At 43.7% G+C, this 25,346-nt stretch overlaps 11 protein-coding genes across 11 annotated transcripts; 7 read left to right on the top strand and 4 right to left on the bottom strand.

The window, feature by feature from the left end:
- Positions 1-2,318: 2,318 nt before the first annotated feature.
- On the top strand, positions 2,319-4,544 carry L199_008639 (uncharacterized protein; the record flags this gene model as incomplete). Its single annotated transcript, XM_064894318.1, has 5 exons — positions 2,319-2,848; positions 2,954-3,139; positions 3,193-3,262; positions 3,350-4,324; positions 4,434-4,544. The coding sequence occupies 5 exons, from the start codon at positions 2,319-2,321 to the stop codon at positions 4,542-4,544; spliced, it is 1,872 nt and encodes a 623-aa protein (XP_064750390.1).
- Positions 4,545-4,990: 446 nt separating this feature from the next.
- L199_008638 (histone H2A) lies at positions 4,991-5,526 on the bottom strand (the record flags this gene model as incomplete). The annotated part of the gene is made up of 3 exons (XM_064894317.1): positions 4,991-5,214; positions 5,284-5,379; positions 5,451-5,526. 3 exons carry the CDS (start codon positions 5,524-5,526, stop codon positions 4,991-4,993), a joined length of 396 nt encoding a protein of 131 aa, XP_064750389.1.
- A 655-nt stretch (positions 5,527-6,181) lies between these two features.
- L199_008637 (histone H2B) lies at positions 6,182-6,748 on the top strand (the record flags this gene model as incomplete). Its single annotated transcript, XM_064894316.1, has 3 exons — positions 6,182-6,265; positions 6,341-6,462; positions 6,535-6,748. The coding sequence occupies 3 exons, from the start codon at positions 6,182-6,184 to the stop codon at positions 6,746-6,748; spliced, it is 420 nt and encodes a 139-aa protein (XP_064750388.1).
- Positions 6,749-7,830: 1,082 nt separating this feature from the next.
- On the top strand, positions 7,831-8,526 carry L199_008636 (uncharacterized protein; the record flags this gene model as incomplete). Its single annotated transcript, XM_064894315.1, has 4 exons — positions 7,831-7,900; positions 7,976-8,056; positions 8,123-8,185; positions 8,270-8,526. The coding sequence occupies 4 exons, from the start codon at positions 7,831-7,833 to the stop codon at positions 8,524-8,526; spliced, it is 471 nt and encodes a 156-aa protein (XP_064750387.1).
- Positions 8,527-9,688: 1,162 nt separating this feature from the next.
- L199_008635 (histone H3) lies at positions 9,689-10,260 on the top strand (the record flags this gene model as incomplete). Its single annotated transcript, XM_064894314.1, has 3 exons — positions 9,689-9,749; positions 9,834-9,948; positions 10,020-10,260. 3 exons carry the CDS (start codon positions 9,689-9,691, stop codon positions 10,258-10,260), a joined length of 417 nt encoding a protein of 138 aa, XP_064750386.1.
- Positions 10,261-10,763: 503 nt separating this feature from the next.
- On the top strand, positions 10,764-13,531 carry L199_008634 (uncharacterized protein; the record flags this gene model as incomplete). Its single annotated transcript, XM_064894313.1, has 3 exons — positions 10,764-12,085; positions 12,232-12,464; positions 12,813-13,531. 3 exons carry the CDS (start codon positions 10,764-10,766, stop codon positions 13,529-13,531), a joined length of 2,274 nt encoding a protein of 757 aa, XP_064750385.1.
- A 251-nt stretch (positions 13,532-13,782) lies between these two features.
- L199_008633 (uncharacterized protein) lies at positions 13,783-14,564 on the bottom strand (the record flags this gene model as incomplete). The annotated part of the gene is made up of 4 exons (XM_064894312.1): positions 13,783-13,947; positions 14,078-14,158; positions 14,324-14,421; positions 14,504-14,564. The coding sequence occupies 4 exons, from the start codon at positions 14,562-14,564 to the stop codon at positions 13,783-13,785; spliced, it is 405 nt and encodes a 134-aa protein (XP_064750384.1).
- A 391-nt stretch (positions 14,565-14,955) lies between these two features.
- L199_008632 (uncharacterized protein) lies at positions 14,956-16,872 on the bottom strand (the record flags this gene model as incomplete). The annotated part of the gene is made up of 8 exons (XM_064894311.1): positions 14,956-15,099; positions 15,180-15,356; positions 15,434-15,702; positions 15,795-15,962; positions 16,023-16,202; positions 16,276-16,514; positions 16,599-16,660; positions 16,738-16,872. The coding sequence occupies 8 exons, from the start codon at positions 16,870-16,872 to the stop codon at positions 14,956-14,958; spliced, it is 1,374 nt and encodes a 457-aa protein (XP_064750383.1).
- A 527-nt stretch (positions 16,873-17,399) lies between these two features.
- L199_008631 (uncharacterized protein) lies at positions 17,400-19,120 on the top strand (the record flags this gene model as incomplete). Its single annotated transcript, XM_064894310.1, has 7 exons — positions 17,400-17,539; positions 17,605-17,748; positions 17,812-17,890; positions 17,952-18,097; positions 18,157-18,549; positions 18,608-18,788; positions 18,863-19,120. The coding sequence occupies 7 exons, from the start codon at positions 17,400-17,402 to the stop codon at positions 19,118-19,120; spliced, it is 1,341 nt and encodes a 446-aa protein (XP_064750382.1).
- A 111-nt stretch (positions 19,121-19,231) lies between these two features.
- On the bottom strand, positions 19,232-21,878 carry L199_008630 (uncharacterized protein; the record flags this gene model as incomplete). Its single annotated transcript, XM_064894309.1, has 8 exons — positions 19,232-19,611; positions 19,686-19,862; positions 19,956-20,257; positions 20,320-20,438; positions 20,499-20,799; positions 20,876-21,246; positions 21,325-21,532; positions 21,604-21,878. 8 exons carry the CDS (start codon positions 21,876-21,878, stop codon positions 19,232-19,234), a joined length of 2,133 nt encoding a protein of 710 aa, XP_064750381.1.
- A 652-nt stretch (positions 21,879-22,530) lies between these two features.
- Positions 22,531-24,947, top strand: L199_008629 (uncharacterized protein; the record flags this gene model as incomplete). The annotated part of the gene is made up of 11 exons (XM_064894308.1): positions 22,531-22,796; positions 22,872-22,941; positions 23,020-23,084; positions 23,191-23,284; positions 23,361-23,448; positions 23,538-24,095; positions 24,158-24,244; positions 24,322-24,467; positions 24,561-24,636; positions 24,728-24,827; positions 24,905-24,947. 11 exons carry the CDS (start codon positions 22,531-22,533, stop codon positions 24,945-24,947), a joined length of 1,593 nt encoding a protein of 530 aa, XP_064750380.1.
- Between the last annotated feature and the right edge of the window lie 399 nt (positions 24,948-25,346).

Raw genomic sequence — 25,346 nt, 5'->3', positions numbered from 1 at the left:
TCAAATGCAACAATCGAGTTGCGCTGCTGTGTGATTTGGTCCACATGAGGTGTCGTGATGATATTCATGTTGATCCTCGATCTGAGGCTGACCTGCAATCTTGTTCGTGTCTTGGCATGACCATTCTAGTACACAGCTTGGCTACTCCAATCCTCCTTTCATTAGTCGGTGTTGCATACACTTTTGAGTTATATCCGACAAGTGTGCTTCTTACAGTAAGAAGATGATCAGCACAGCTATCTTTTACACTTTCCTCTTGATGTCGTGTGGCTTCCTTCCCCTGCTTTGCTCTATAAGGCAGTCTGTGATGCACGTTAGAGTTTCAGCTCAGTGCACATGTGCGCTTCTCAAATGTTATCTGAAGAGCAAGGCACCTACTTCCATCATCTTCTTCCCTTTGTCGATTGGTTATAAACACCTACCATGACTTCTTCTTACACCAGAAGTATACAAGAGGTTGCTTCGCTGTACCTATCACCGCTTCCTCCTTCCTTTCGTTCCCTTTGCCAGCTGGTAAAATACAGAGCACGCGAGGTATTGCTGAAACCCTTCGATATGGTTCGATGATTCTTCTCGACTCGAGCGATCTGCATCGCAGGTCACCCCAGTGATCGATCGTGCGGTTCGAAATAGGTATAAAAGACCTGTCAAGTCTACTGATTGGAGCCATTTGGTCTGTTCATCAACAACAACGTACTTGTATTTCTTGCCTTGGGATCTTTCCAAGACTTGAAATCGACAGTACATATCCACAATGCCATTTTGGTCGTCTTCAAGAAGAAGTGGTCAATCCCGTCGTCAGGAGGAATATCAGTTCTCCGACGCAGATACTTGCCCAAGCTGCAATGCGGACAAACAAAACCTCTTCATGCCCCAAAGGGAACAAAGTGGTCATATCTCGGCCCATTGCTCGATCTGTCGAGAACGTGTATACATCGTTACAAGAAGAACGACAGCTGAAAGCAATGTCCCAAATACGATTTTACCCTCTGATGCTATTTGCTATACCTGCCATGGTCGAAGCTGCTTCTCTGGATTTCGGGATGGGTATGCGGCTTGTTATAGTGATACGTGTGATGGAGCGAGAAGATGGGTGATGGCTGGACGAAACCCTGTGAGACCTCCCGTCTCTTCCGAGTTATGAGAAGAAAGCTGTACTGAGATAGTGTATCAGCCGACGAATGATCCCAATCAAGGAGCACAAGAACACAACCAGGCTGGTTCTTCAGCTCGAGCTTTGACTCCAGGCGGAGAGCAACAGGTATATGGTGTTGCAATTTCAGAAGAAGACGGTGAGTGCATCCAATCCCGCAATCGCACTTGCAATCGTGCTTGGTGTTTCTTTCACATATGTGTCACTAATGCTCATATCACGATAATTGTTCGGCAAACCCAATGATCAGCTTTAGCAGCATTCAACCGTAAGCTAACTCATAGGTGGACAAAGATAAGTCAATGTACTGTAGCTGACAATAAGATTTTGACAGGTGCTAACGTGATCCGAAGTGCGTTTGGTATGCAAAATACAGATCGCCGAGTAAGATTTGGTCATTCTTCTATCCTCTCTTGACCTATTGACCCGTAATTCGTTAAATCAGCAGATATTTTTATTGACCTTCTGTACTGGATGTGACAGCCCGATCCTAGAACTTTTTTGCCTGCTTATCGATCCGCAGAAGAAAATACTGATGAACAACTTGATCCGACGCAATATTCGCAAAATACCCAACAAAGAAATGATGCTTTTTACTATGGCAATCAATTTGGTGGAGCGTGAAGTAGAAAAATACAATCTGATACGTCTCATCAAGTCTACAAGAGCCAAGCTAGGATCTCAATATTGGCTGCGTTTGATATTAACGCTCCATCTTATGTCAACTCTGCTCTGTGTGGTTTGTTACTGTTTTGTTACTGGAATTGGACCTTTACCCCCTGTAGAATATCCGGAAAGTATATATGGTCCTTTCATGATGAGCCCGATAGTTTTTTGTGGCTGGCTCGCACCATTCGGTAATGGACTACATTCTGTTCGGAGCTAAAATTGAGGATGAGATGCTTGAGCATCTACAGTACCATAACAAATGGGATGGATGGGTTAATTCAGACACCCGTCGGATGATGTTTGCCACCCACATAAGGTACAGTATACTTTCTCTGGCGGATATGTCCGCCTTCCGCCGCCCTGACGCCTGTTTATGATTTTTCAAAAATTCAAGTGAACCAAGTTGACAAGTTTGACATTTGAGCGAGAAATCAATCGACATACATACAAATGACTGGTCAGATTATACAGCTGACCTTGAGGAGACAACGACAAGATGGACGCTCTTCTTGCCTCGGCCGGTCCATTACCAACCAAAAAACAAAATTACAAAGGTAAACAATCCTCTACCTACAACAAGAAATCCGGTCCAACATCCCATCAAACCATTCCTCGAGCAGATGGTTCATCTATCGATCCATCCTTACATTCCATCCTTTCTTCTACTCGTATTCCAGCGGGGTTTCATCAATCGAATCTAGCTAGTGGATCTGGTTCAGCACCTATCAGACCTGATACTTCGATAGGTAGGATACAAGATAAGAAATTACGATCTAAACTTGCAAGACAGGATGTAACTCATAAACAAGCCAGATTAGATAGGCAGGATGTCAACGAATGGTTGAATAAGGCCATATCGGGTGATAAAGGTGGGATTGAAGTGGATGAAGAATTAGGAGAGAAGACTTGGAGGGTTAAACAGAGTGAAATTAGTGATTCGGTCGGTGTGGGGTCGAAAGGAAAGAAATTTGATTTGAAGTTTGAAGGGATGGGGAGTTATAAAGTAGATTATACGAGGAATGGAAGGTGAGTTTGATTACTCCTTGTCAGAAGATTGTATCCTTCTTCTCTGGTGGAAATTTTATTACTATCTTTGTTGTTTCTGAGCTAATGTTTATCACTCTTTCTCAGACACCTTGCCATAGCCTCCTCGAAAGGGCACGTCGCAACCTTTGATTGGCAAGCTGGTAAACTCCATTCGGAAATACAATTAAAAGAATCAATACGAGATATAAAGTTTTTACACTCGCAAGATTTCTATGCTGTCGCTCAGAAGAAATACGTTTTTATATATGATCAGAATGGTGTCGAGTTACAGTGAGTTGGTATATCAGGTGAACGAACAATCAAGGCTGACGTCTTGTCTGTAGTAAATTGAAACAGCATATAGATCCTACGCATATGGAGTTCTTACCTTATCATTACCTCTTAGCTACTGTTGTGAGTGTTTCGCTGCTCCTATACCCACCCACCACAGATATGGGATGATCTACTAGCACACTATGCTGATTCACCTTGACATTACAGGGCCACGCAGGATACCTAAAATACCACGACACATCTACCGGAGTGATGCTCACCCAAATACCCTCTCATCTCGGTTCACCGCATTCAATGGCCCAAAATCCCCATTCTGCAATTATCCATCTAGGTCATGCCAACGGTACCATGACACTTTGGTCACCTAACATGACCACACCGCATGTCAAGCTTCTTGCCCATCGAGGACCCGTCAACGGTATTGCTGTCGATCCAAGTGAAACCAGTGCCGGGAGATATGTAGCTACAAGTGGGATGGACGGTGTGGTTAAAATTTGGGATGGGAGGATGTGGGGTAAAGAAGTTCGTTCATGGCATGTTAGAAATCAAGTGACCACGTTGGGTTATTCAGGTATGGGAATGTTATCTGTCGGTGGGAAATCAGGTGTGACCGTCTATCGAGATTTACATTCTGGAACTATCCAACATGCGCCTACACCCTATCTTACACTTCCTCTACCATCACTTACAGCCTCCTCAGTAAAATTCTGTCCCTTCGACGACTTGTTATGTGTAGGACATGAAAGGGGGATATCATCATTGTTGGTTCCTGGATCCGGTGAACCCAACTTTGATTCTAACGAGGCGGACTTGTATGAGACATATTCCAGAAAGAGAGAAAGGGATGTTAGAGGATTGTTGGAGAAGATTAGACCCGAGTTGATTACGCTCGATACGGATTTCCTAGGACATATCAATGAATCTAGAGGTGGAGAGACGTTCGAAGAGAGGAACTCAAGGAGTTATAGACAACTTGGAAGATTAGAGAGACTGAGAATGGATGGCAAAGCGGATGAACCTCAGAATCAACTTGAGGATGAACATGAAGAAGGGGAAGGGGAAGGTGGAGAAGGGGAGACGACACAGAAAGAGAAGGTGAAAAGAAAGATGAAAGGGAAAGGAGGAAGTACGAGCAGGTATTTGAGGAAGAAGCAGAAGAAGAATATAGTAGATAATAGCTTGGTGAGTTGGCTCCGTCTTACTATACTTGTCTCTCCCGTCCCTATCTCGTCATCAGATGATCATCTACTTGGCGATGTGCTGATTTGTTTTCTCCTCTCATGCACTATAGCTCGTTATGAAAGCCAAAGTTGCCGCTCAGAAGAAAGCTGAAGATACCAGACGTAAGATCGCTAATGGTGAGATTGTCAAGGAAACGGGTGCTCTGGCTAGGTTCGGTTAGATCACTTGACTTTCGCACGTAGACCATGTTAGATAGGATGTGTAGAGATATTGTATGCATTATATATATGTATATATATATATATATATTATATAGTATCTATATGGATTGATCAAACGTACATTGACGTGATCATTTGACGAAAGTATGATCGGTAAGCGCACGTTGTATATAGGTGACCTGATCGATTGAAGGGGAGCACAGTACATGAGCAGAAGCCAAGTGTTAAGTCGATGAAGACAGTGTTGATGCTTGCTATGAAGTGGTATTTTTGGTGCAATCATTGACCGTAGTCACGGTAACAGTGCAACGAATGATCGTATTGTTATTGTGACAGTGAACTGCATCTCGCAGACATCAAATAAGAACTAGCGAAAACGAAGTATGAATATAAAAATATGGCAGTGTACGAAATAAGAAAGCTATAGATGGTACTATGAAACCATTTATACTTCTTGAGAAGCCTTGGCCTTTCCTTTGGTCTTGGCTGGGAGGAGTTCGGCCATGATGTGAGGAAGGACACCACCTTGGGAGATGACGACTGAACCGAGCAATTTGTTTAATTCTTCATCGTTTCGGACGGCGAGTTGCAAGTGTCTGGGGACGATACGAGACTTCTTGTTGTCTCGGGCGGCGTTACCGGCCAATTCGAGGATTTCAGCGGCGAGATCTATCAAAGTGAGAACAATCTTTCAGCTGATGTTCAATGGGTAAGGGAGTGTATAAAAGAATAACTCACATTCAAGGACGGCAGCGAGGTAGACGGGAGCACCGGATCCAACTCGTTGGGCGTAGTTACCTCTCTTCAAGAGTCTGTGGATACGACCGACAGGGACTAAGAAATGAACAATGATCAGTGGAATGTTCAAAGTGAAGAAGGAAGAGAAGAAGAAGAGGTCAACTCACATTGAAGACCGGCCTTGGAAGATCGGGAAGAAGATTTAGTTTCGGAAGAGGACTTTCCTTTACCACCGGAAGACATTGTTGATGAGTTTGTTGGTTGGGGTTTGGTTGGGTGAAGTTGTAAAGAGTTGAAGTGCTTTGGATTGGTTGCTTTGTGGATGAGGGAAGAGAGATGGAAAGTAGAAACCGAGTTGGGGGTATTTAAATGTCTGTCACTCGGGATTCCTCTGCTACGGTATTGGTTTGTGTGGTAGTATGGTAGTATACGGTGGTGGTAGGTTAGGATGTAATCATCTTTTGTTACCCTGGATCAACATAAACTTACACGCCATCCACATATCAGACGTGTCATAAGAAATCACTCGGAAAGTGATGACATGGACACTTAAATCGTGACGTCTGTGATTCGGCGTTATTTTTCGTCTGTTTATTGCCAATCTACCCGAAAGTGATGATGTAACGACCTGAAATCGTTACGCGTCTCTTTTGATCAGTGGGAAATGACCACGCCACTTGTTGATCCATCTTCCAGGTTACCAAGTTACCCTGACACCGTACCAACACGTATACCACCTTACATTACACTAAGCATTACACTTTGATACATTTATAAAGACCAACTCAAACTTCCTTCTTCTCAACTTTCCCTTCTCTCATCAACTCAACGACTCAACCAATCTTATCAAACCTTTTCAACTCAAACAACCAACCAAACCAACCAGCACTCAATCACAATGGCTCCTAAATCCGTCGCTTCCAAAGCTCCTGCTTCTCAAGCTTCCAAAGCTCCCGCTGCCGCTTCCAAGGCTCCTGCCAAGGTGAGTTGACTCTCTCCTCTTCCTTCTCTTCCTTCCATCGTAACTTGTACTGATATATTCTTCACTTTACCTCAGGCCGCTAAATCTACTGCCCCCGCCAAGGAAGGTGGTAAGAAGAGATCCAAGAAGAGGGTTGAATCTTACTCTTCTTACATCTACAAGGTGCTTAAGCAAGTCCACCCCGACACCGGTATCTCGTGAGTTTCTTCTCGCATCCTTCTCGCTCCAGTCTTCTGTTCTTTGCTGACTTGGTCTTGCTCTTTGAATAGAAACAAAGCTATGGCTATCTTGAACTCCTTCGTCTCCGATATCTTCGAGCGAATCGCCTCTGAAGCTTCCAAACTCGCTTCTTACAACCACCGATCCACCATCTCATCCCGAGAGATCCAAACTGCCGTCCGACTTATTCTCCCCGGAGAACTCTCCAAGCACGCCATCTCCGAAGGTACCAAGGCCGTCACCAAGTACTCTTCCTCCAAATAAACTATTCTCTCATAGTAATTTGGTAGTGATTTGTATTTGATTTTTATATTCTTTCGTATCTGTGTTATGTTCCCGTAGCACAGTCTTTTATATACTTCGTCTTCGCTAGTTCACTTGACATGAATTGTCCTGTTCACGATACTATCTGCTGCAGTTGCATTACCTCTCATTGATTGCATTGTTTCCATCTAACATCGACTTCATTGGCTTGATTGCATCTTTGATTCACCGATGATACCTTGTGCAGGATAAGTTATAAATCCGCGATATGAGATGAGATACCTGACTTTACCTTCTCACGCGTCACTGAAGGAACATTACGCTATCAAGGCGTCATGATTAGACATCAGTGCATAGTATCATTAGTATCTCACTTGGTTACTGAAGTGGGAAAACGATTGGATCGAGTAAAGGTGTCTTTTTCCATTTGCATGATAGACTGCCAATCGATCTGGTTGTTGATCCATTTAAGTAAATGTTACAGACGAGTATCAAGCAATTGAGTTGAATTGCGGAGGGTGATATTACTCTTGTTCAGAATCAAGAGAGGGATCATGTCTTTCCTGACGGGCTGACCCTATTCTACCTGTTATCTATACTGTGTATATCTCGCACCGTTGACCTTGGTTTCCTAGGGGTGTATACCTTCCTTACTCATCCAAGGTCGGTATGGTAATACGTCATCCATCCTTTGGTCCTTTGGCCCTTTGGATCAATCACAGAAACAGAAGGATGATCGGTACTCTCTTGTATTTTTTTCTCTGCATCATGTGTAACGGTCTGTGCGTTAGGTTGTAATGATGATCATGAACGAGTTGATTGTACTCCCAGTAAAGTTGACTGGACTGGTATCATATTCATGTATATATAACCCGTGCTGTCTCACCTCTTCTCTCTCTTTTCTGTTCATTTCTTCTCACTTTCAGCGGCGGTCAGATTATATCGACTCATTAAGGTAGCAGAGCAGACCTTCGATATATATCTAGTCGATCACTACCTCTCCGTCTTATCAGTTCCATTCGTCGTCTTAACATCCACTCTCAATTTCCTTCCATTCTTCTTGCTGGATTCAAATCGAACCGATGCCAGGCAAGTCTTTCGATACTCCTGCCGGGAAAGGTCATAGTAGATCGTCCAAGGCTGGGCTTATATGTAAGTCATTCTCAATTAATCAGCCAATCAATCATCATCGTGGTTCATCGTTCTGATGCACCTTTGCGCTACCAGTCCCGGTTGGACGTGTTCATCGATATCTCAGAAAGGGCAGATATGCCGATCGAGTTGGGGGAGGTGCTGCCATTTATATGGGTAAGTGAAGTAATTCGACAGTATGGGTTGATTTGTTAAGTGCCGACTGTGTTCTCTGAACTGTAGCTGCAGTACTGGAATATCTCGTAGCAGAACTTGTCGAGTTGGCCGGAAATGCAGCCAGGGATAGTACGTATCGGCCCTTCATCAACACATGGTCTATCTGGGACGAGCTGAGCTGAACTGCTGTGTATTGATATCGAACCACCATAGACAAAAGATCTCGAGTGTCACCTCGACACATTCTACTAGCTGTTCGAAACGATGAAGAACTTCATCAAGTGCTGGAAAAAGTCACCATTGCCGAAGGTGGTGTACTTCCTCACCTTGAGAAGGAGCTCATGCAAGAGAAAAGTAAGAGCAAGAGCAAAAAGAAGGGATCCCAAACTACCGCCACAACCACCACCGATAACGGAGTAGAGGAAAGTGGTCCAGGTAAGTCTTCTTCACTTTCATATAATTTGATATGATATCAGTGGTGAGCTGACGTTATATCCTTCTCGATGATGTGATCAGCTTAATGTCATTCAAACATTTCTCTTCCATCACCATGAAACGACATCAACGAATCGGATCTAACGACGATTAACGTCAACGTATGTTACGGGAACGCACTACGAGTAGTACGATCAACTGTCCAAATATATTCTACGAGTCATGTTCTCATGTCCGACCGACAAGTCTCTTCACATGTTTCTACATATATGTTCGATCAATCATCAAGGGAGTCTCATCGATAAACATTATTGTACAATATCCCCCAATTTTTCTTCCTCTCCATGTTTCATTCATGATTTTCACTTCGACTCATCCACTTCATCATTCCATGAACATCCGGTCAACGATTAAAAGCCAATACTGGTTTCCCGGTTCTCACCCATTGGATTGTAGATGAAACACATCAGAGTATATATAAAGCTCCTCATTATGCATCGTTGTATATACACGTCATTGGCCATTGCTCCATAAGTCGCCTTCGGTCTGAGTAGCATCTATCACAGCCAAGTATCTGCCACTCCTCAAACTCGAGATGATCGAGATGATCATGTCAGGCTCGCGAAGCTTCAAACTAGTCTTATCGACCGACTTAGGCGAGTCCAAAGTGAGGGTCTTAAGTTCCACGTGCATCACATGCAGTCTCGTTCGAGCATTGTTCCTTCATCCTGCTAATCCCCATTATCACCGTTCACATCTCTTTGCAAAGCAAACAGAAGCTGTTTGGTGTCTGGCGTTGTCACATCCAGAGGGTGCATGCATCAAGGATGAGAAAAGGAATCAATCAGTTGATGAGCTAAAACGCCGCGGTGATTTGGTTCATTTGTGATTTTGATTTTTGACGCGTTGTAAGATCAACAGATCAGTGAATGTCACGTGATGATCAAATCCCCGTATCAATCCTGGTAGTGATTCGGGTTGATAACACAAACAAAGTAACGATTTGTTTATGCTGCTCTAGTGCATCGTCATAGGGTAATACGACAAGGAAGGAACAACAGAGAGATGTAAATACTTATAAAACCCCATCTTATCCTCTTCTCCTCCCCTTCTCTTCTTCTCATCCATCAGTCAACTACTACAACTCCCACTTACTTTACTTTTCAAGTAACCAACCAACCCAACCAATCAATCACAATGGCCCGAACCAAGCAAACCGCTAGAAAATCCACCGGTGGTAAAGCCCCAAGAAAGCAACGTGAGTGTCATACTGCATTATCACCTCATCTTCATCATCGTCACCTTCAACGAATCACGAGCTGATATTGTATGTCACATTTAGTTGCTACCAAGGCTGCCCGAAAGCAAACCACCTCTGCCGCTGCCGGTGGTGTCAAGAAGCCCCACAGATACAGACCTGGTACCGTCGCTCTCCGAGAAATCAGAAGATACCAAAAGTGAGTTAGGATATGATTTTCTGTATTGATGATAAATCCAACGATGCTGATATACGATTCGCTCTTCCTAGATCCACTGAACTCTTGATCCGAAAACTTCCTTTCCAACGATTAGTTAGAGAAATCGCTCAAGACTTCAAGACCGACTTGCGATTCCAATCTTCGGCCGTCTTGGCTTTACAAGAAGCTTCCGAAGCTTACCTCGTCTCCTTGTTCGAGGACACCAACTTGGCTGCCATCCACGCCAAGAGAGTTACCATCCAACCCAAGGATCTCCAACTCGCCCGAAGACTCCGAGGTGAACGATCATAAACGTCTCCACCTAGCTTAGGATAGGATGGTTTGATGTTTCTCTTATTTATATACCTTCGATTTGCTTATTCTCTTTTTATTTGCCGGCGCATGATTTTTTGTAGTTGCTAAGGAAAGGAAAGTATAACTTGTATATACTTTTGTAGTTGGATGACAGATGCAGCCAGGCCTTGATTCTTATATATGATACGCATAACTGTGCTGCAGTCTTGATAGCAGAAAAAAGAGATATGTTTGATGGTCAACGATGAGCTACGCACATTTGATAGCGAGCTCGTAATCAAGTGATTCTGTAATGCTCATTACAAAATGGTAAAGGCGTTTTCGTAATGCACTTAGTAGCTGTGTTTACCTTTTCGTGTGAATTTGGTTCCGCGTCCCCCTCACTGTGAACAAACATTACGAGTAACTCTTTTGACATCTTCGCGTTTTGACAATCTCCATTTCTCCTTCATTTCTCTGTCACTCAACCCCCAAAAGGTCAGTCAACTTCTCTTCCCGCGATGTCACATACTCTCCCTCCCCAATCTGCTCTCTTCACCACCACTTCAACCTCTCGACAAATCGCTCCTCTCCCTCACCAACAGCAGCACCAACAACAACAACAACATCAACAATCACGCTGGACACCTTACAGTCCCAGTCCAGTCGAACTCTACCCCTCACCTAAAAACCGCTTGTTCCTCTCGTTAAGATCAGGTATAGATGAAGAGGTAGATTATGCCCTGCCTAGATTGGTAGTGGCGAGCTTCGACGAGGTGGAAAAATTCAAGTTGGAGACTTGGGTAGATAGCGTCGGGGCGTTAAAGGAATGGCCAGAGAAATGGTTAGAAGGTTTGGAATTGGAAGTTACTCATGATCATCTGCGTAAATCACGAAGACTCAAAGAGAAGCTCGGCGAGGATAATGGAGAAGAGGTGATAGATCTGGATTTGGATTTGGCATTGAGTATCATACCATCTTGGACAATACCTCCATCAACTATTGATCGAGCGACCAACTCCCTACTTGTTCTGAGGAACGCTTCTTTCACTCATTCGAATGCCAAAATCATCTGTCGAACAAGTTTTCTTTCATTCCTCAACAGGTTCTTCAACCTTCCTCTGGAGTCCTTGTTAGAGCTGAGTTTGAAGTATCCCGAACCGATTCATCATATTTTGAATATCCTTCAATCGATCTTTCCCTATTTGGCTGGACAACAGGAAAAACAACAACAAGATGAAATTCGAAATATATTCAGTAAAGTTCTACCTTCTTTGTTGGTCCATACGAGAGATTTGGCAATGATTCAGAATATCTTACCGTTGTTGATACTTGGTTTAACCAATAATTCTTATAGTCAATTTGATAATACCACTTTATCACAATTGATAGATCATCTATTAAGCCTCATCATTTTACGTCCGACCCCAACGAGTACGAATACCGCACCACCTATATTGCTAGATCTTACTTTGGATTTGTTAATTTCGCTTTCACAAAATACCCTTTATGCCAAATCAATCTTACTCCATCAATCCTTTTCGGCCCACTTGAAGAATTTGGTGTATTTGTTGGAATATGGATCAAGACAGACAGTAGCGAATTGGGATAATGCATTGTCACTTACTGGTAAAGTAGTTAGAAATCCTGCTTCGGATTATATAAGAATTGAAAATGCCTCGAAGAGAAGGAGGATGGAAAGAGATCAGAATCAAAGACAGATGGAAATTTTCGGTGGGGCAGGTGTTAAAAATGTCGATGTGGGTGATAAACCGCCGGTATTGGAGAGAAGTACGAGGGAGAGGTTGTTTGCTATGAGGGAACCTAATAGGAGTATTGCCTGGTGAGTTCACTCTACTTGCATGACGTCGATATTGAATTTGGCGCTGCATCTCGTTTGGGGCTCAAATCATCATCATACAATATTGATCATATCAACATCACAATGAGAGAACAATGCTAATTATTGTATGTGTACCTCATAAATAGGATGCACGAAACCTTTGTCTATTCTTCGACCTCGCAACTCCTCCAAGTAACGTTCTGGCACGCATATCGTGATTTCTTCCAGAACCCCTCTACGGTCGATCCATTACTGAGCGCATCGGAGGTCATCAAGAATGTCACTGTTGCTTTCCCGGGTGCGATGGCGAAAGTGTGGATGGACGAATTGGGAGGTCAGAAATTTGTTATTGCGGGTATGGGATTTAGGAAAGGCAATGGTGAGTTTGGAATTTGTATCTTTTGGTCATGTATGGGGTGGGAGAGGAGAAGGGAGATGCGTGGGATCGAGAAGTGAGAGACCGAGAAGATAGAGAGAGATGGGAGGGAGAAGGATAGTTGATGGTGGAAGAGGAGGAGGTGGAACACGGCGAATATGGACGGGAGGAGGGCTGCGGCAGAGGGCCAGAAGACAGGGAGAGCAAGAAGGAAAAGGGAGGAACGAACATTGCAAGCGGCGAATGGAAACACCACAGGAAGAGAGAGAATGAGGAGAAGAGGAATGCTGAAAGAATCACTGTACCCATGAGCGTGTAATAATGCTGACTATCCTATACTTTGTTCTGCAGACGACCAAGAGCGATTCACTTGTTTATGGCAGAACTGCCCCACACCTCACTCTGCCACCGATCCTGCAGCTTTATTCTCTCATATCCAATCTACTCACCTCTCCACACCTCAGATAACATGCCGATGGGCTACCTGCTCCCACACGCCATTCACCACCTCCCACCTCTTAACTCATCTTCCGATACTGCGTCCTACCCAAGTACCAGAGGTCATCACCTCTCACGCGACCACACCTGACCACTCACTCTCTCAGTCAATCATCACCAATCGTGCGATACCACCTTTGGCCAAACCATTCAAATTGCATTTCCTAGGTCAGACCACCCCTTTAGATTCTCAGAAAAGACATCCGGTCGGTACGGCCTTCCTTGCCTCGTTGATCATACGTAATTTGTCGAAATCGCTCCGAAGCGAGTTGAATCTGATCGATGGAGATTTGTTAAAAGAGAAAAGAGAGGAAAAGAAGAAACATCTTTTGGAAGAAAGGTTCGGTTTACCTATACCTGAGAATGTACTTAGAGAAGAAGAGGCTGAAGAGCAAGAAAACTTGAAGAACACACAACAGCAGGATGAAGGTGAAGATGCAGAGTATGTAAAAGTGCAATTGGAGAAAGCTAGGAATGCGTTTGTGAGCGTTCAGGATAGACTGCGGAATGTGGTGGAATGTAATATTAGTGGGTTGGGCAGTTATCTGGGTGATTCGCTGGGATGGTATTGAAAGGATAGTTACAAATATGGACTTTTGAGTATTTGAGAGAAATGAACTTTGGATTTGGATATGTGAGAATGGAATGAACGATCTTGATGAGATCTCATGATGATAAAATGCATATATAATTTGATGTATAGCATCGATTTCTTGTGCATTTGCGACGCATTCAGAGTGATATATTCTGTCAGCCTGATGAGAAAGAGCTTGAACGCATTCTAAGGATGCATGATCAAGTCATCTGACATGGTTACACCCTTCTACAACTTCGCCTTGTATCCTGGTACAATCCCTACACATTCAATCTCCACATCCGTACCGAATGGAAGAGAAGCTACACCGATACATGATCTGGCTGGTGCGGGGGAAGGTATTCGTTTGGCATAAGTTTCGTTCAACTCGGCGAAACTGTCATAGGATGTTATCTAAATATACATTGAGAAGTGTTAGTAGTCTGGCTCCGCAGGTAATCCTTGTATGGACATAATGGATGAAGACGATTCATACACGTCACAGAATTGTGATTGATGAAGTCTAATTACAACTAAGACTCACAAAGATGTTGAATTTCACTGTATGTTCCAACGAACTTCCATGGGCTTTTAAAACTTTATCTAGATTGTCCATGATTTGGTTCTGCCAAGATCGTACCGTACAGTACAATTGATCAGCTCTTTCGTACCTTATTTAACAATCGAATGCCTCAAAAAGCATCATTGCACTCTTCGTTTACAATGGAAATAGGGACACGAAGCTGGACTCAAATCGACGATGTCGAGGGAGAGACAATAGACAACTCACCACTCTCTTGCTTATAGGACCCTCTACCAACTTCCCATCGGGGGTAGCTCCAATCTGACCTGAACAGTATACGAATCCATTGGACAGTATTGCCGAGGCTGGTTAGGGAAATCAGTAGTGGTAGAGGTCAGTGAAGGGACTCATACTGTCAATGTTAATGTGATCAAAGAAGACACTCACAGAATACAGGTAAGGGAGGTGCGATACCTTCTACTTTGTTTGCTATTCTCTCCGAGGACATGGTTTCTTTGTGATTCTGTCTTCTGGGTGTCTAGTAGATGAAGAGGATGAGTGGCTTGGTGTTTTTTTGAGAACAGATATATTATATATCGTATATAACGTTTTTCATGCTTTCAACGAGTTGAGCTGGGAGATAAGCAGAAGACATGCTCGGTAACTAAATCCATACACATCTTTCCGAGTATTAGCCGATATGGTCACATACAAGTACTCGTACAGCGCAGTGAAGACACTGTGACCGGAGGAGAAAGATAATAATGCAGATATGCATGCAAATCGACAGTAGAAAGATTAGGAAACATCACTTGAGACCTATGAGGCAAGTAACTGGAGGCGAAAGAGATAATTTGAAGATTGACGAAAAGAAAAGAAACGATAATAACTGTAAATGACTATGGAACGATCTTTTGACCTTGAGCGACATTCTTATATTCCTCTTGTTGGAGTACATATGCAAATGCACTATCCAAGATATCTACACCTTCACGAATCTCATCTTCGGAGATTGTTAAGGGAGGAGCGATTCGGAAGGTTCCCTGTTGATCACCGTACAATTAGTGATAGTTAAGTCGTTAAGTTGATATTTGATATGTGAGGATAGGTAAGATAGACTTACACCCATACCCTTGAGTTGAACCACATTACAGCTCAAACCAGTTTCCATCGCTCTAGCCGAGATGGCCGTACCCAACGAGTCCGCGGGCTCTTTTGTCTCTGGGTCTAAGACTATTTCAATACCCATCATTAGACCTCTACCTCTTACATCTCCAATGCATGGGTATTTCTTTTGAAGCTATCAATATAACTAAGTATCAGCTTCACTTCTATAACGGGTCAAGGTATATAATGTAGACGTTTCATATCACTCACGTTCAGCAAACCTTCTTTGAGCACGGCACCTTTTCTTCTAGCCTGAGCTGGGAAATCATCCCTTTCTACAATTTCGCACACTTTCGCTCCGACCGCACATACCAGTGGGTCATTCAGGTGGGTGGTATAGTAGAAGAATCCCCGTTCGTTACATACTCTCTCGATCTCCTCGGAACAGATTGTAGCTCCTAGTGGGAGACCAGCTCCAAGAGTTTTGGAGAGAGTGAGAATGTCAGGGATGACGCCTTCATGTTGGAAAGCGAACATGTCTGTGTTACACAAGGACAGATAGGTCAGCATTTCAAACCGGAAGAAAAAGCCACTATCGCTGTCAAAGTCATCGTGAAGGACGCGAACTTACCTCCAGTCCTGCCCATACCTGTTTGAGCCTCATCTACAATTAACAGCATGCCTCTCTTCTCACAGTGTTTCTTCATCTCTTTCAAATATCCTTCAGGAAGAGTGATGATACCACCGGTAGATACGATAGGTTCGATGATCACACATGCCAAAGCTCCAGTGCTTTGACCTTTTTTTTGCTTCTATCAGCTCAAGCCCTCCCTCATTCATTTTGAGGCGAATGACTTACAATCTATTAAAGACCATCCGTACTCCAGCTCAGATTTCCAATCGTAAGATCCATCTTCATGTCTGAACCTCGATCTATAAGCGTAAGGAACTGGTAAAGTGAAATTACCAGGTAACTGAGGTCCGTAGCCCTTCCTGCCTACTGAGAAAGTAGCAGCTCCAGAACCATGGGTCATACCATCTGTCGTTTCATCCCACAGGGTCAATCATGCATCCTGGGTCGGAGATGAATAGATGTAGGAAGTTCGACTTACGATAAGAAGCTGATAAGGAAACCACCTCATATCCACCTGTATACATCTTGGCGAGCTTCAAAGCACATTCGTTGGTTTCTGAACCTGTTGATAGGAACATGCATCGATTCAATTGAGGAGGAAGCATATCGGTTAATCTCTCTGCCAACTCGACGACTGGTTTGGTCACCATTGCTGAGAATATGTGATCGAGGTTACGCATCCCGTCGTCTACTACTTCACAGATCTCGGGATGACCACTGTGAAGTTGAGATAATTCTGATCAGCCCTTTGTTCATATGTTGATTTACAATCATGTATGATATGAAGTTGGATCCGCTCACTGTCCGAGAAGTGAACTCATCTGCCCAGAAGTGAAATCCAAGATTCTCTTCCCATTGGCATCCTGAATACCAGCCGAGATGAATGACGAGCATAAGCAACCAATTTGTGGATGTGATGAGGAAGAGATATTGTACTCACCCACATCACCGTACCCTTGGCTTTGGTGACGATTACATTACTCCAACTTCCACCGTACCTTATCAGTTTCTGGGAAGATTTCCAGAACGCTTGGTCCTCTTCTTTAGAGATGGGTTGTTGAACAGCGGTGGGCATATCGACTATGGGGATTAGTAATGGGAATGACAATGGGAAAAATTCGGATTTCAAGATCTTAGAGAATCAAAAGCATGATCAAGGCTTTACTTTATACCACGCATCATGCCATCATCTCTGTTATTGGCAAGCTAGCCAGTGCCCGAGGTACAGTACAGTGTATGGTTCATACGTTATCGCCAAAGCGGTTGAATAGCATGATAGCCAAGCAATTAGGAGTTGACCGATAAGGTCACTCACAAACTGTATGTAAACCAGTTGCCCGACGGACGACCGCTCGCGCAAGCTGAATTAAGGTTTACCGAGTTCAGGTGTCGGCGGGCGATAAGCACATGAGCTACTATGAGTACGGTACGCACGATAGTACTCGTGCTCGTAGCAAGATGGTAATTCGATGAGATGGTAATCCCGAAAGAGATGATTGGTTTTTGAACGGCAGCAAGACCTCATTTCGTGTCAATCTTGCATTCAACCCATTAAATTACGGGATTTACTCCATCGTCAAATCACCACAGCAACAGACAACAATGAGATCCACCTTGTTCATTTGGAGCTTGCTTGTAGCCGGGAGCTACCACGTCCAAGCTCGACAACAGCAACAACAGGTTAATTGGAAAACATCCAGCGATGATCAGCGAATTGAACATGCCAGGTATCTCTTATCCCTGTAAGTACATCATACAAGTCCATCGTCAACTTGACATGTACATTTGCTTATAGAGAATAACACAGTTCACCACTACTTGATACCCATGTGGATACTCCTCAGGTGATGAGGGTCTTATCAGACCATCCGATGGATATGATACCCCAGCTAGGAACGGGTTTAGCGGGTCACTTCGATATACCTCGAGCTAAGCAAGGAGGTGTAGGTGGGTAGGTAGAGCCCCCTTTGTCTGTAGATAAAACTAGGACTCACCTTTTTATTTGGTGATATAGGGTATTCTTCACGGTATGGACTCCCTGTCAAGATCAGTTAGGCGTCGATATAGGTCCAGATTACCTCAAACCTGATAATGTGGGTGTGGTGTTTCCTGCTGCGATCTCAAGTTGGAAAAGGCTGACATGCCAGACCATAGACTGTTAGAGATACGTACGAGTCAATCGACTTGATACGATCAATGATCGATGCCCATCAGGATACTCTGAAATTCGCTACCGATGCACAAGGTATAAGGGACGCGAGTAAACAGAAGAAAATAGCGGCTTTGCTAGGCATGGAAGGGTGAGTCTATCATATATTGATGACCGTCAAACAATGATATAACGGATTTTTGTCCTTAGGTCTCATATGCTCGGCGGATCGCTATCGACCATACGAAATCTGGCTGCATTGGGAGTAAGATACCTTACTCTGACGCACGTCTGTCATAGTCCATTCGCCTCCTCGGCGGGGGGAGGAGCAGGTACAGATGGATCCTTCATACCTCCCTCATCCCTCAGTCCGAGCAACGGACTGACTCCAATGGGTGTTGAGCTGGTTAAAGAGTTGAACAGACTGGGAGTGATGGTTGATCTGAGTCATACCTCTGATGGAACGATGTCAGAAGCTTTGGATACTAGTGAAGCACCTGTGATTTTCTCTCATTCAGGTGCGAGAGCTATACATAATCATCCGAGGAACGTACCGGATCACATATTAGATAGGATGGGTCCAGGGAAGAATGAAGGTATCATGTGAGTTAAGCGCATCTATGCAAATTGACAAGTAATTCACTTATATGATGAAACTTAGATTGAGTGTGTTATACAAACACTTTATCGATCCCAATAACGCTACCATCCCCCGAGTTGTCGATCACGTAGAATACATCGCACAGCGTACTTCCAAGAAACATGTGGGTTTATCATCGGATTTCGATGGAATGTCAGAAGTGGTAGAAGGTATGGAAGATACTTCCAAATGGCCATATCTTGTAAGCCAAGTTTCTGTCCATTCTCCATTTATCACCATCCGAAACCAATAGCTGATTCTGGTGATCCGGTCCAGGTGGCTGAATTCCTACGAAGAGGGTGGACGGACGAAGAAATTCTGGATCTCACTGGAAGAAATTTACTCCGTGTAATGGAAGATGTAGAACAAGTAGGAAAGAAATTGAGATCAGAGAGGAAACCCAGTACGGCGATCTATGACAAACGGACTGATTTGCCCGGCACCAATTGGGGTGGACCGCATGGTGCTTATCTGCCTATGGACGTCAAAGCTATTGTGGACAAGAGAGTCGCTAGACTCGCTGACGAGCTTTAAGCTTCTCTATCGTACTGTACGGCATTCGGCTCTTTCATGATCATTATCATGCTCATATATATTCATACAACTATGGCGATGCATACTACATACATACACATATATGATAATCTACGCTGCTAAAGTCGTATTGAGCCCATCATCATTGAGCCATTCCATACCTAACAGGCTTAACCAATCTGACCACATCGTATCATCCTGACTTGGTACGGGGTATCGACCAAGACCTATTTTCATCCTTAGATCCGATAGACCTTGGAGATCAGGCATCGAAGCCATCAATACTCTGACTTTACCCAGAGCGTCACTTGCTACTTCCCATATGGCTTCTGTATTGGTCAACACCGTTAAGCACCGATCAATCAAGTTGAAGATATCTGAAGATGAAGGGAATTGAGGTCGAGGTTGAGGAGGGTCCGACTCAGACGACGAGAGACGAACAAAGAGACGTAGAGCGAGTGACATGGCATGAGTTAGCTGCGAAGATGACCCTGTGATAAGATGAGAATCCATCAGCAATTTGACCATTGAATGGGTAAAAATATGGGATGGGAAGAGGACGTACAAGGTGTCCAAAATCCTTTACAATCCTCTTCATCTAAACTTTCCAGGAAAAGCACCAGTTTAGCAATGACCGCTATGATGTGGCGAGCAACCGGTCCAGCACGTGGATGTGAGTCGAATGGCATGGAGAAAACTAAACCCGCCAGCACCTCATCCAAAGATAGACTCGCCAGTCTGACTGAAAGGCACAGGTGACATAGTCTGTACGATGCTACGAAAAGGGATCTACGTTAATCCGTTGAACATCACATGTTTGCTCTAAATGACTTACCCATCCCTGATGATCCTGCATCTCCGCCAAATGGATGAAGTCTCTCGAGTTCCTCCAACTCCATTGCAGCCGTCATGATAGCTTGTCGATGTGTACTGAACTTATCGCTCTCCCCGCTCGCATCGCTCAGAATGGGTAACAGGGTATTGAGAATGACGGTCAACCGACACATGAGGATGAAACTGATTGTAGGATTTTGACAAGTGGTTGATTGTCCTCCATCATCGTTATCCAAAGAAGAAGGAAGTGGTACGGTCGTCTCCGTAGGTACGTTGGAAGGTCGACCATAAGTCAGGGAATTCCTGGAGGGTCGATCTGGTCAGCTTGGCATCAGTTGTCGTCATAGTTGTAGGACGGGACTTACCATTTATCAGCGACATATATCAACCACCAGATTCGCTTTCTAGTCGATCTCTCCCATCTCGGTAATCGCCACTGTGAACTATCTTTATGCAATCCCAGGACTTGAGCTGCCCCGATCGCCTAATGAAGGCATAGCGTCAGCGTCATGATGGCAAATGTTGTGGGATTGACACCACTCACACGACAGATTGCAGTATGATTACCACCAGGGTTCTGATTAGGTCTGCCCCAAATATCCATAATCGCCAATTGGAGAGTCTGCAATCTCGGTTGACGGTACTCGTTGTCCAGCAAATTAAGCACAATCGCCCAAAGATCTTTCCAGATGGTTCGTAGACTAGGTAGCGACACTGCAGAATGAGCGAGGATCCCCACGAGTAACGCATGGGGGAAGGGATGAGCCCCGTGCCATTGATACATGGAAGCTTGAAGTCGAACTTTGTTGATCAGCGGTAGAGCCGATAACGTTGATTCTAGAAATCTACGTTTCCGTACAGTACCCTAAAGTCAGCCTTCGCTCATCGAGATTATGGAGTATGGATTACAGAACCACGTACATATGTATAAGCTGATGACTTATATGTTCGCCTTGTCCAGGTTGACTATAGGATAACACCTCACAAGCTGTCTTCCAAGCCTTTTCAGCTTCGTAAGAAGCATTGGATAAACCATATACCCTTGAGGGTTCACGTAGGAAGAAAACGGGTTTCTTGGGATCAGCGACCTGCCTATAAGATAATTTGTTGAGATCGCTCGTTTCCGTGCCAGATGGTGTTGTCGTATTTTGCGGATTGAGGAATTGAGACCAGGTTGAATCGTCTTGATCTACATTCAAAGTGAGATGCATCAATGCACCTGGTCCGAGGTAATGATGCTCCTCGCTCCCGTTGTTCTCCAAATCAAGAGATGTGTAGTACGAATTATCGTCCTGTGAACATGTTACAATGCATAAGCATTAATTAAGCATTAAGAAAAATAAATTAGGTAAGGATAGACTAAAACGTACAGAGCTGATTTCTTCCACTTCGAATATAGCTGCTAGAGAGGAATGTAATGGCTGTTGAGATGATTCAAGTGCGACTTGACCGACATAAACAGCATCTGACGTTTGCTGTTCGAATGCTGTTTGCGAGAATACAGGTATGAACGGATCATGGTTCGCTGTGTCGTCATTTGGCATCAATCTGGTAGAACTTGACGAACTACCATCAGGACTTCCAAGAAATATTAATACATCTTTCAATGAAGATTAAACAGCCAGATGTTTGAATAGTGCTCAACTTACTCATGCTGATGCTGGACTTCTGTTACATCGGATTGTTGCTCAGCCAGCTGGGTCGGCGGCTTAGCATGACGTTTACGAGGTGGGTCCTCAAACGTGCATGCCCTCTTTGTCCTCGCACAATTCGTACATGCTTGGCCCCTAACGAGAATCCGACAGGTATGCTTGAGTCTTCGACAATAATCGCATGGACGATCTTTGCGCGATCGAACGGGACGAAGGTTGTTTAACGTCACGCTTGGGGATGATGATAAGGTCTTGGCCGATGGTGGAGGCATGGCGCAACTTGCTTCGTACGGGTAGGCGACGCGTTTTGAAGTTACACTAGAGCATATGTGTATGTATTATTAGACTAGACTACGAAAGTTTCCGCTGAGATCAATGATAAGGATTAATGCATATGTGGGGAATATAACTTTGCCCGACTCTCTTTCGGGACTATGAGGTATATATTGGATCGTCCCGCAAGAGAAACAGAAACAGCGATGATAATGCATCAAGGCAAGTCTCATCCTATTGGACTTCCCTCTCGTTATCTGCTCTTCGAGAAAGTGTTCACGCGTGGTTCGATGGGTATAAAGCAGGGCAAAAACCCTTAAAATTGAAGTGTTTAGCCTTATCTATTTCTTTTCAATTTGTCGGGCAACTCGCAGAGTCGCCCAGCATCGTCGGCAGATAACGGATATAGTACAATACTACAATACTTTGTATTTTGCTGTAAGTGAAATGGGAAGCGTGTATTATTCTGATATGACATGCGGACCATGTATATATAAATGTATATGCAAAGGCCATTTGAAGATGGCCTGACTGCACTTCCATCAAACTGACTGTATATTTGTGTTTTGCCAATACGAACCTTACTCATCGTAAGTAGCATACAGAATTGGGAAGGGAAAGAAATAACCGCGAATTTTCCTCTTTTTCAAGATGATTCAACCGAACTCTGAAGGTATCATACCATCTCATATGGACAACAAGGAGAAGACACTTGGATCTCATAATGTCGCGATTCTCGATACCGAAGAATATCACGATAATGATAATGAGAAGAACATCCAGCATGCGAGTGGAAGTGGATCATCAAATTCGAAAGATAGAGATCTCGATTTACTTGAACATGCTGAGAAAATCGATTTGTCCCAAGTCGATCCGGCTGTACTGAAAAGGGTATTATGGAAAATTGATCTTGTACTGTAAGTTATCAGATGCAAGATGACCATCCTCACTGTGTAGTATGGGTAGTTGACACTGGTCCTGTATGTTGGTAGTATGCCAGTCATGATGTTTTGTGAATTCTTTCAATTCCTCGATAAATCAAGTATATCATATGCGAAACTTGTATGTCCACCGATTCATTACGCAGTACGTTGTGCAGAATAGACAAGCTGAATGATTCTCATGCTACTGCTTTTATAGTTCGGTATCACCGATGCGACTGGTATGGTTGGTCAACAATTTGCATGGCTCGGTTCCATCTTCTAGTAAGTTCGAGCGCAAATGCCATCGAAAGCGTCCCCCGGATGTCCATTACTGTTCAAGTCGGAATGCTGATAACATCATTTTGTTCTCTTTCTCTTCCTGAAACAGTATTGGATATCTGTTTTGGCAACCCTTCACAGCATTCTTACTTGTTAGAATCCCGATCAGGATGCATCTTACCGTCATTGTGTGTCTTTGGGGAGTAAGTTGAGGATTTTGTACTAATCATTACTATCAAATCAAATTGCGCTTGCTAATCGATGTGACTATGCAATCAGGTCATTCTAGGATGTATGGCGGCTTGTAAGAATTTCGCTTCTTTGGCTGCTCTCCGATTCCTCTTAGGTATGGCCGAATCAGCTATGAGTGAGTCAGTCTTACTGCAATCTCTGTTCAAAGTGACAAATAGTAGCTTTAGAGGTACAATACTGATTGTTCGTCTGTATTTGGGTAAGTTCCTATTCTAGGTACCATCACGGGTATGTTCTACACAAGAGAAGAACAGGCAACAAGAGTAGGAATATGGTTCGGTTCCGTTGGTCCATCCCAAATTTTCGGTGGTCTAATTGCCTACGGAATGTATTCATTGAAATCAAACGTCATTGAAAAATGGCAATTTATCTTTATCCTTCTTGGTCCAGTCACATTCGCTTTCGGCATCTACATTGCCATTGTCATCCCCACTTCACCAGCTACAGCATGGTTCCTTTCTCCTCAAGAACGACTTATCGCCTTGGAAAGAATCAGACATAACAAGACCGGAACAGCTACTACGAAATTCAAGATGAATCAGGTTTATCAAGCTTTCAAAGATCCTAGAATATACCTTGCCGCGCTATCTGTTTTATGTGCTAGTATACCCAATGGAGGAATATCAAGTTTCGGAGCTACTATCATTGCTGGATTTGGATTCGATACGAAGGAGACTACACTTGTTGGGATGTCCACTGGAGCAAGTGAAACGGTTGCTATGGCCGTGGCTGTCATTTTATCAAGGAAGATGAAAATGAGAGGTGAGTCTTGGCTAGAAGAGAGATATACAGTACATTATGCTCATTCGTGGGAGCTGTTGTAGCTCTACCTGCAATCATATGTATTGGCGTTGCTATAGTCGGCGCCGCGATAATGGTAGGAAGTCACAACAGGAATGCTCAAATGGCAGGTGAGTGCCTCCTACACCCGAGTCAGACTTGAGTGATTTGATGCACTGACGTTTGTATGTTTGTTGATATTTCACAGGTTACTGCCTAGTCTTTTGGTGGGCTACAGGTCAAATGTTATTCATCCCCTTGATGCAGAGTATGATATCTGGACATACGAAACGATCAATGTTTTATGCCTTGTATCAAATTGGTTATGCTACTGGTAACATTGTTGGAGCTCAGGTGAGTCATTGAATCGAGCTCATTCGCAACCCACGATGGAGAGAATATCCGTAGAATGCTGATCCAGCATATGTACAATTCACTACACTACAGATTTATAGGGCTAAAGATGGTCCTGCATATATTCCTGCTAAAATTACCATCTTGGTTACTATCTCTTTACATGCTGGTGAGTAGATTTTCCATTTTAACAGTGAACCAACTTGTTAGGACGAGACGATTGACTTATGTGAGAATTGCTGTGCTATTTGGGATTGTAGCTACCCTCGGAGCCATCGCTTTGATCCACAAGTACTGGAACAATCAAAACGCCAAAAAGGTCCAACATGTCATTGAGGAAGAAAATATCGAGTTTAAAGAGTAAGTGTGTACACTGTAGTGCAGTACCTTCTTCCCTTCCCCAATGAAGGAAACTGATTATGATCGATATGATACAGTCGAACGGACAAAGAGATCCCTTCTTTCGTATACCCCTACTGAGCGATCGGCCAACAACGGAAAGAATTTCAAGTTGCAGAATTGTTAGAGGTATAAAATACATACACAAGCGTTAATTTCGTAGGGTGAGATATTGGCTTTCAGAATAGATATTCATGCTCATTTCCTGGAACTGAAGTTAGATAGATTGTAATTATAGTGACAAATGATAGGATATGTGAGGTCGATCGTCCTTTCTGCCACCATGGCATCCATACACCTGTGTGAGGAGTCGAACAATGTTTCTGATGAAGCCAAAAGGAGACAGGCAGACTACATGCCTCTGCACCAGATCCCCCTTTTCTTCTTGACTTTCAATGGCATCACTGCACACATATTATCATAGTATCAATGAATCAGTATCAATCCAGCATGTGATCGGAAACCAAAAACGAAAATCCA

The sequence above is a fragment of the Kwoniella botswanensis genome, chromosome 3 (assembly GCF_036426115.1).
Source record: "Kwoniella botswanensis chromosome 3, complete sequence".
Lineage (NCBI taxonomy): Eukaryota > Fungi > Basidiomycota > Tremellomycetes > Tremellales > Cryptococcaceae > Kwoniella > Kwoniella botswanensis.
Note: the sequence above shows the minus strand (reverse complement) of the source record. Positions and strands in the feature narration are given on the sequence as shown.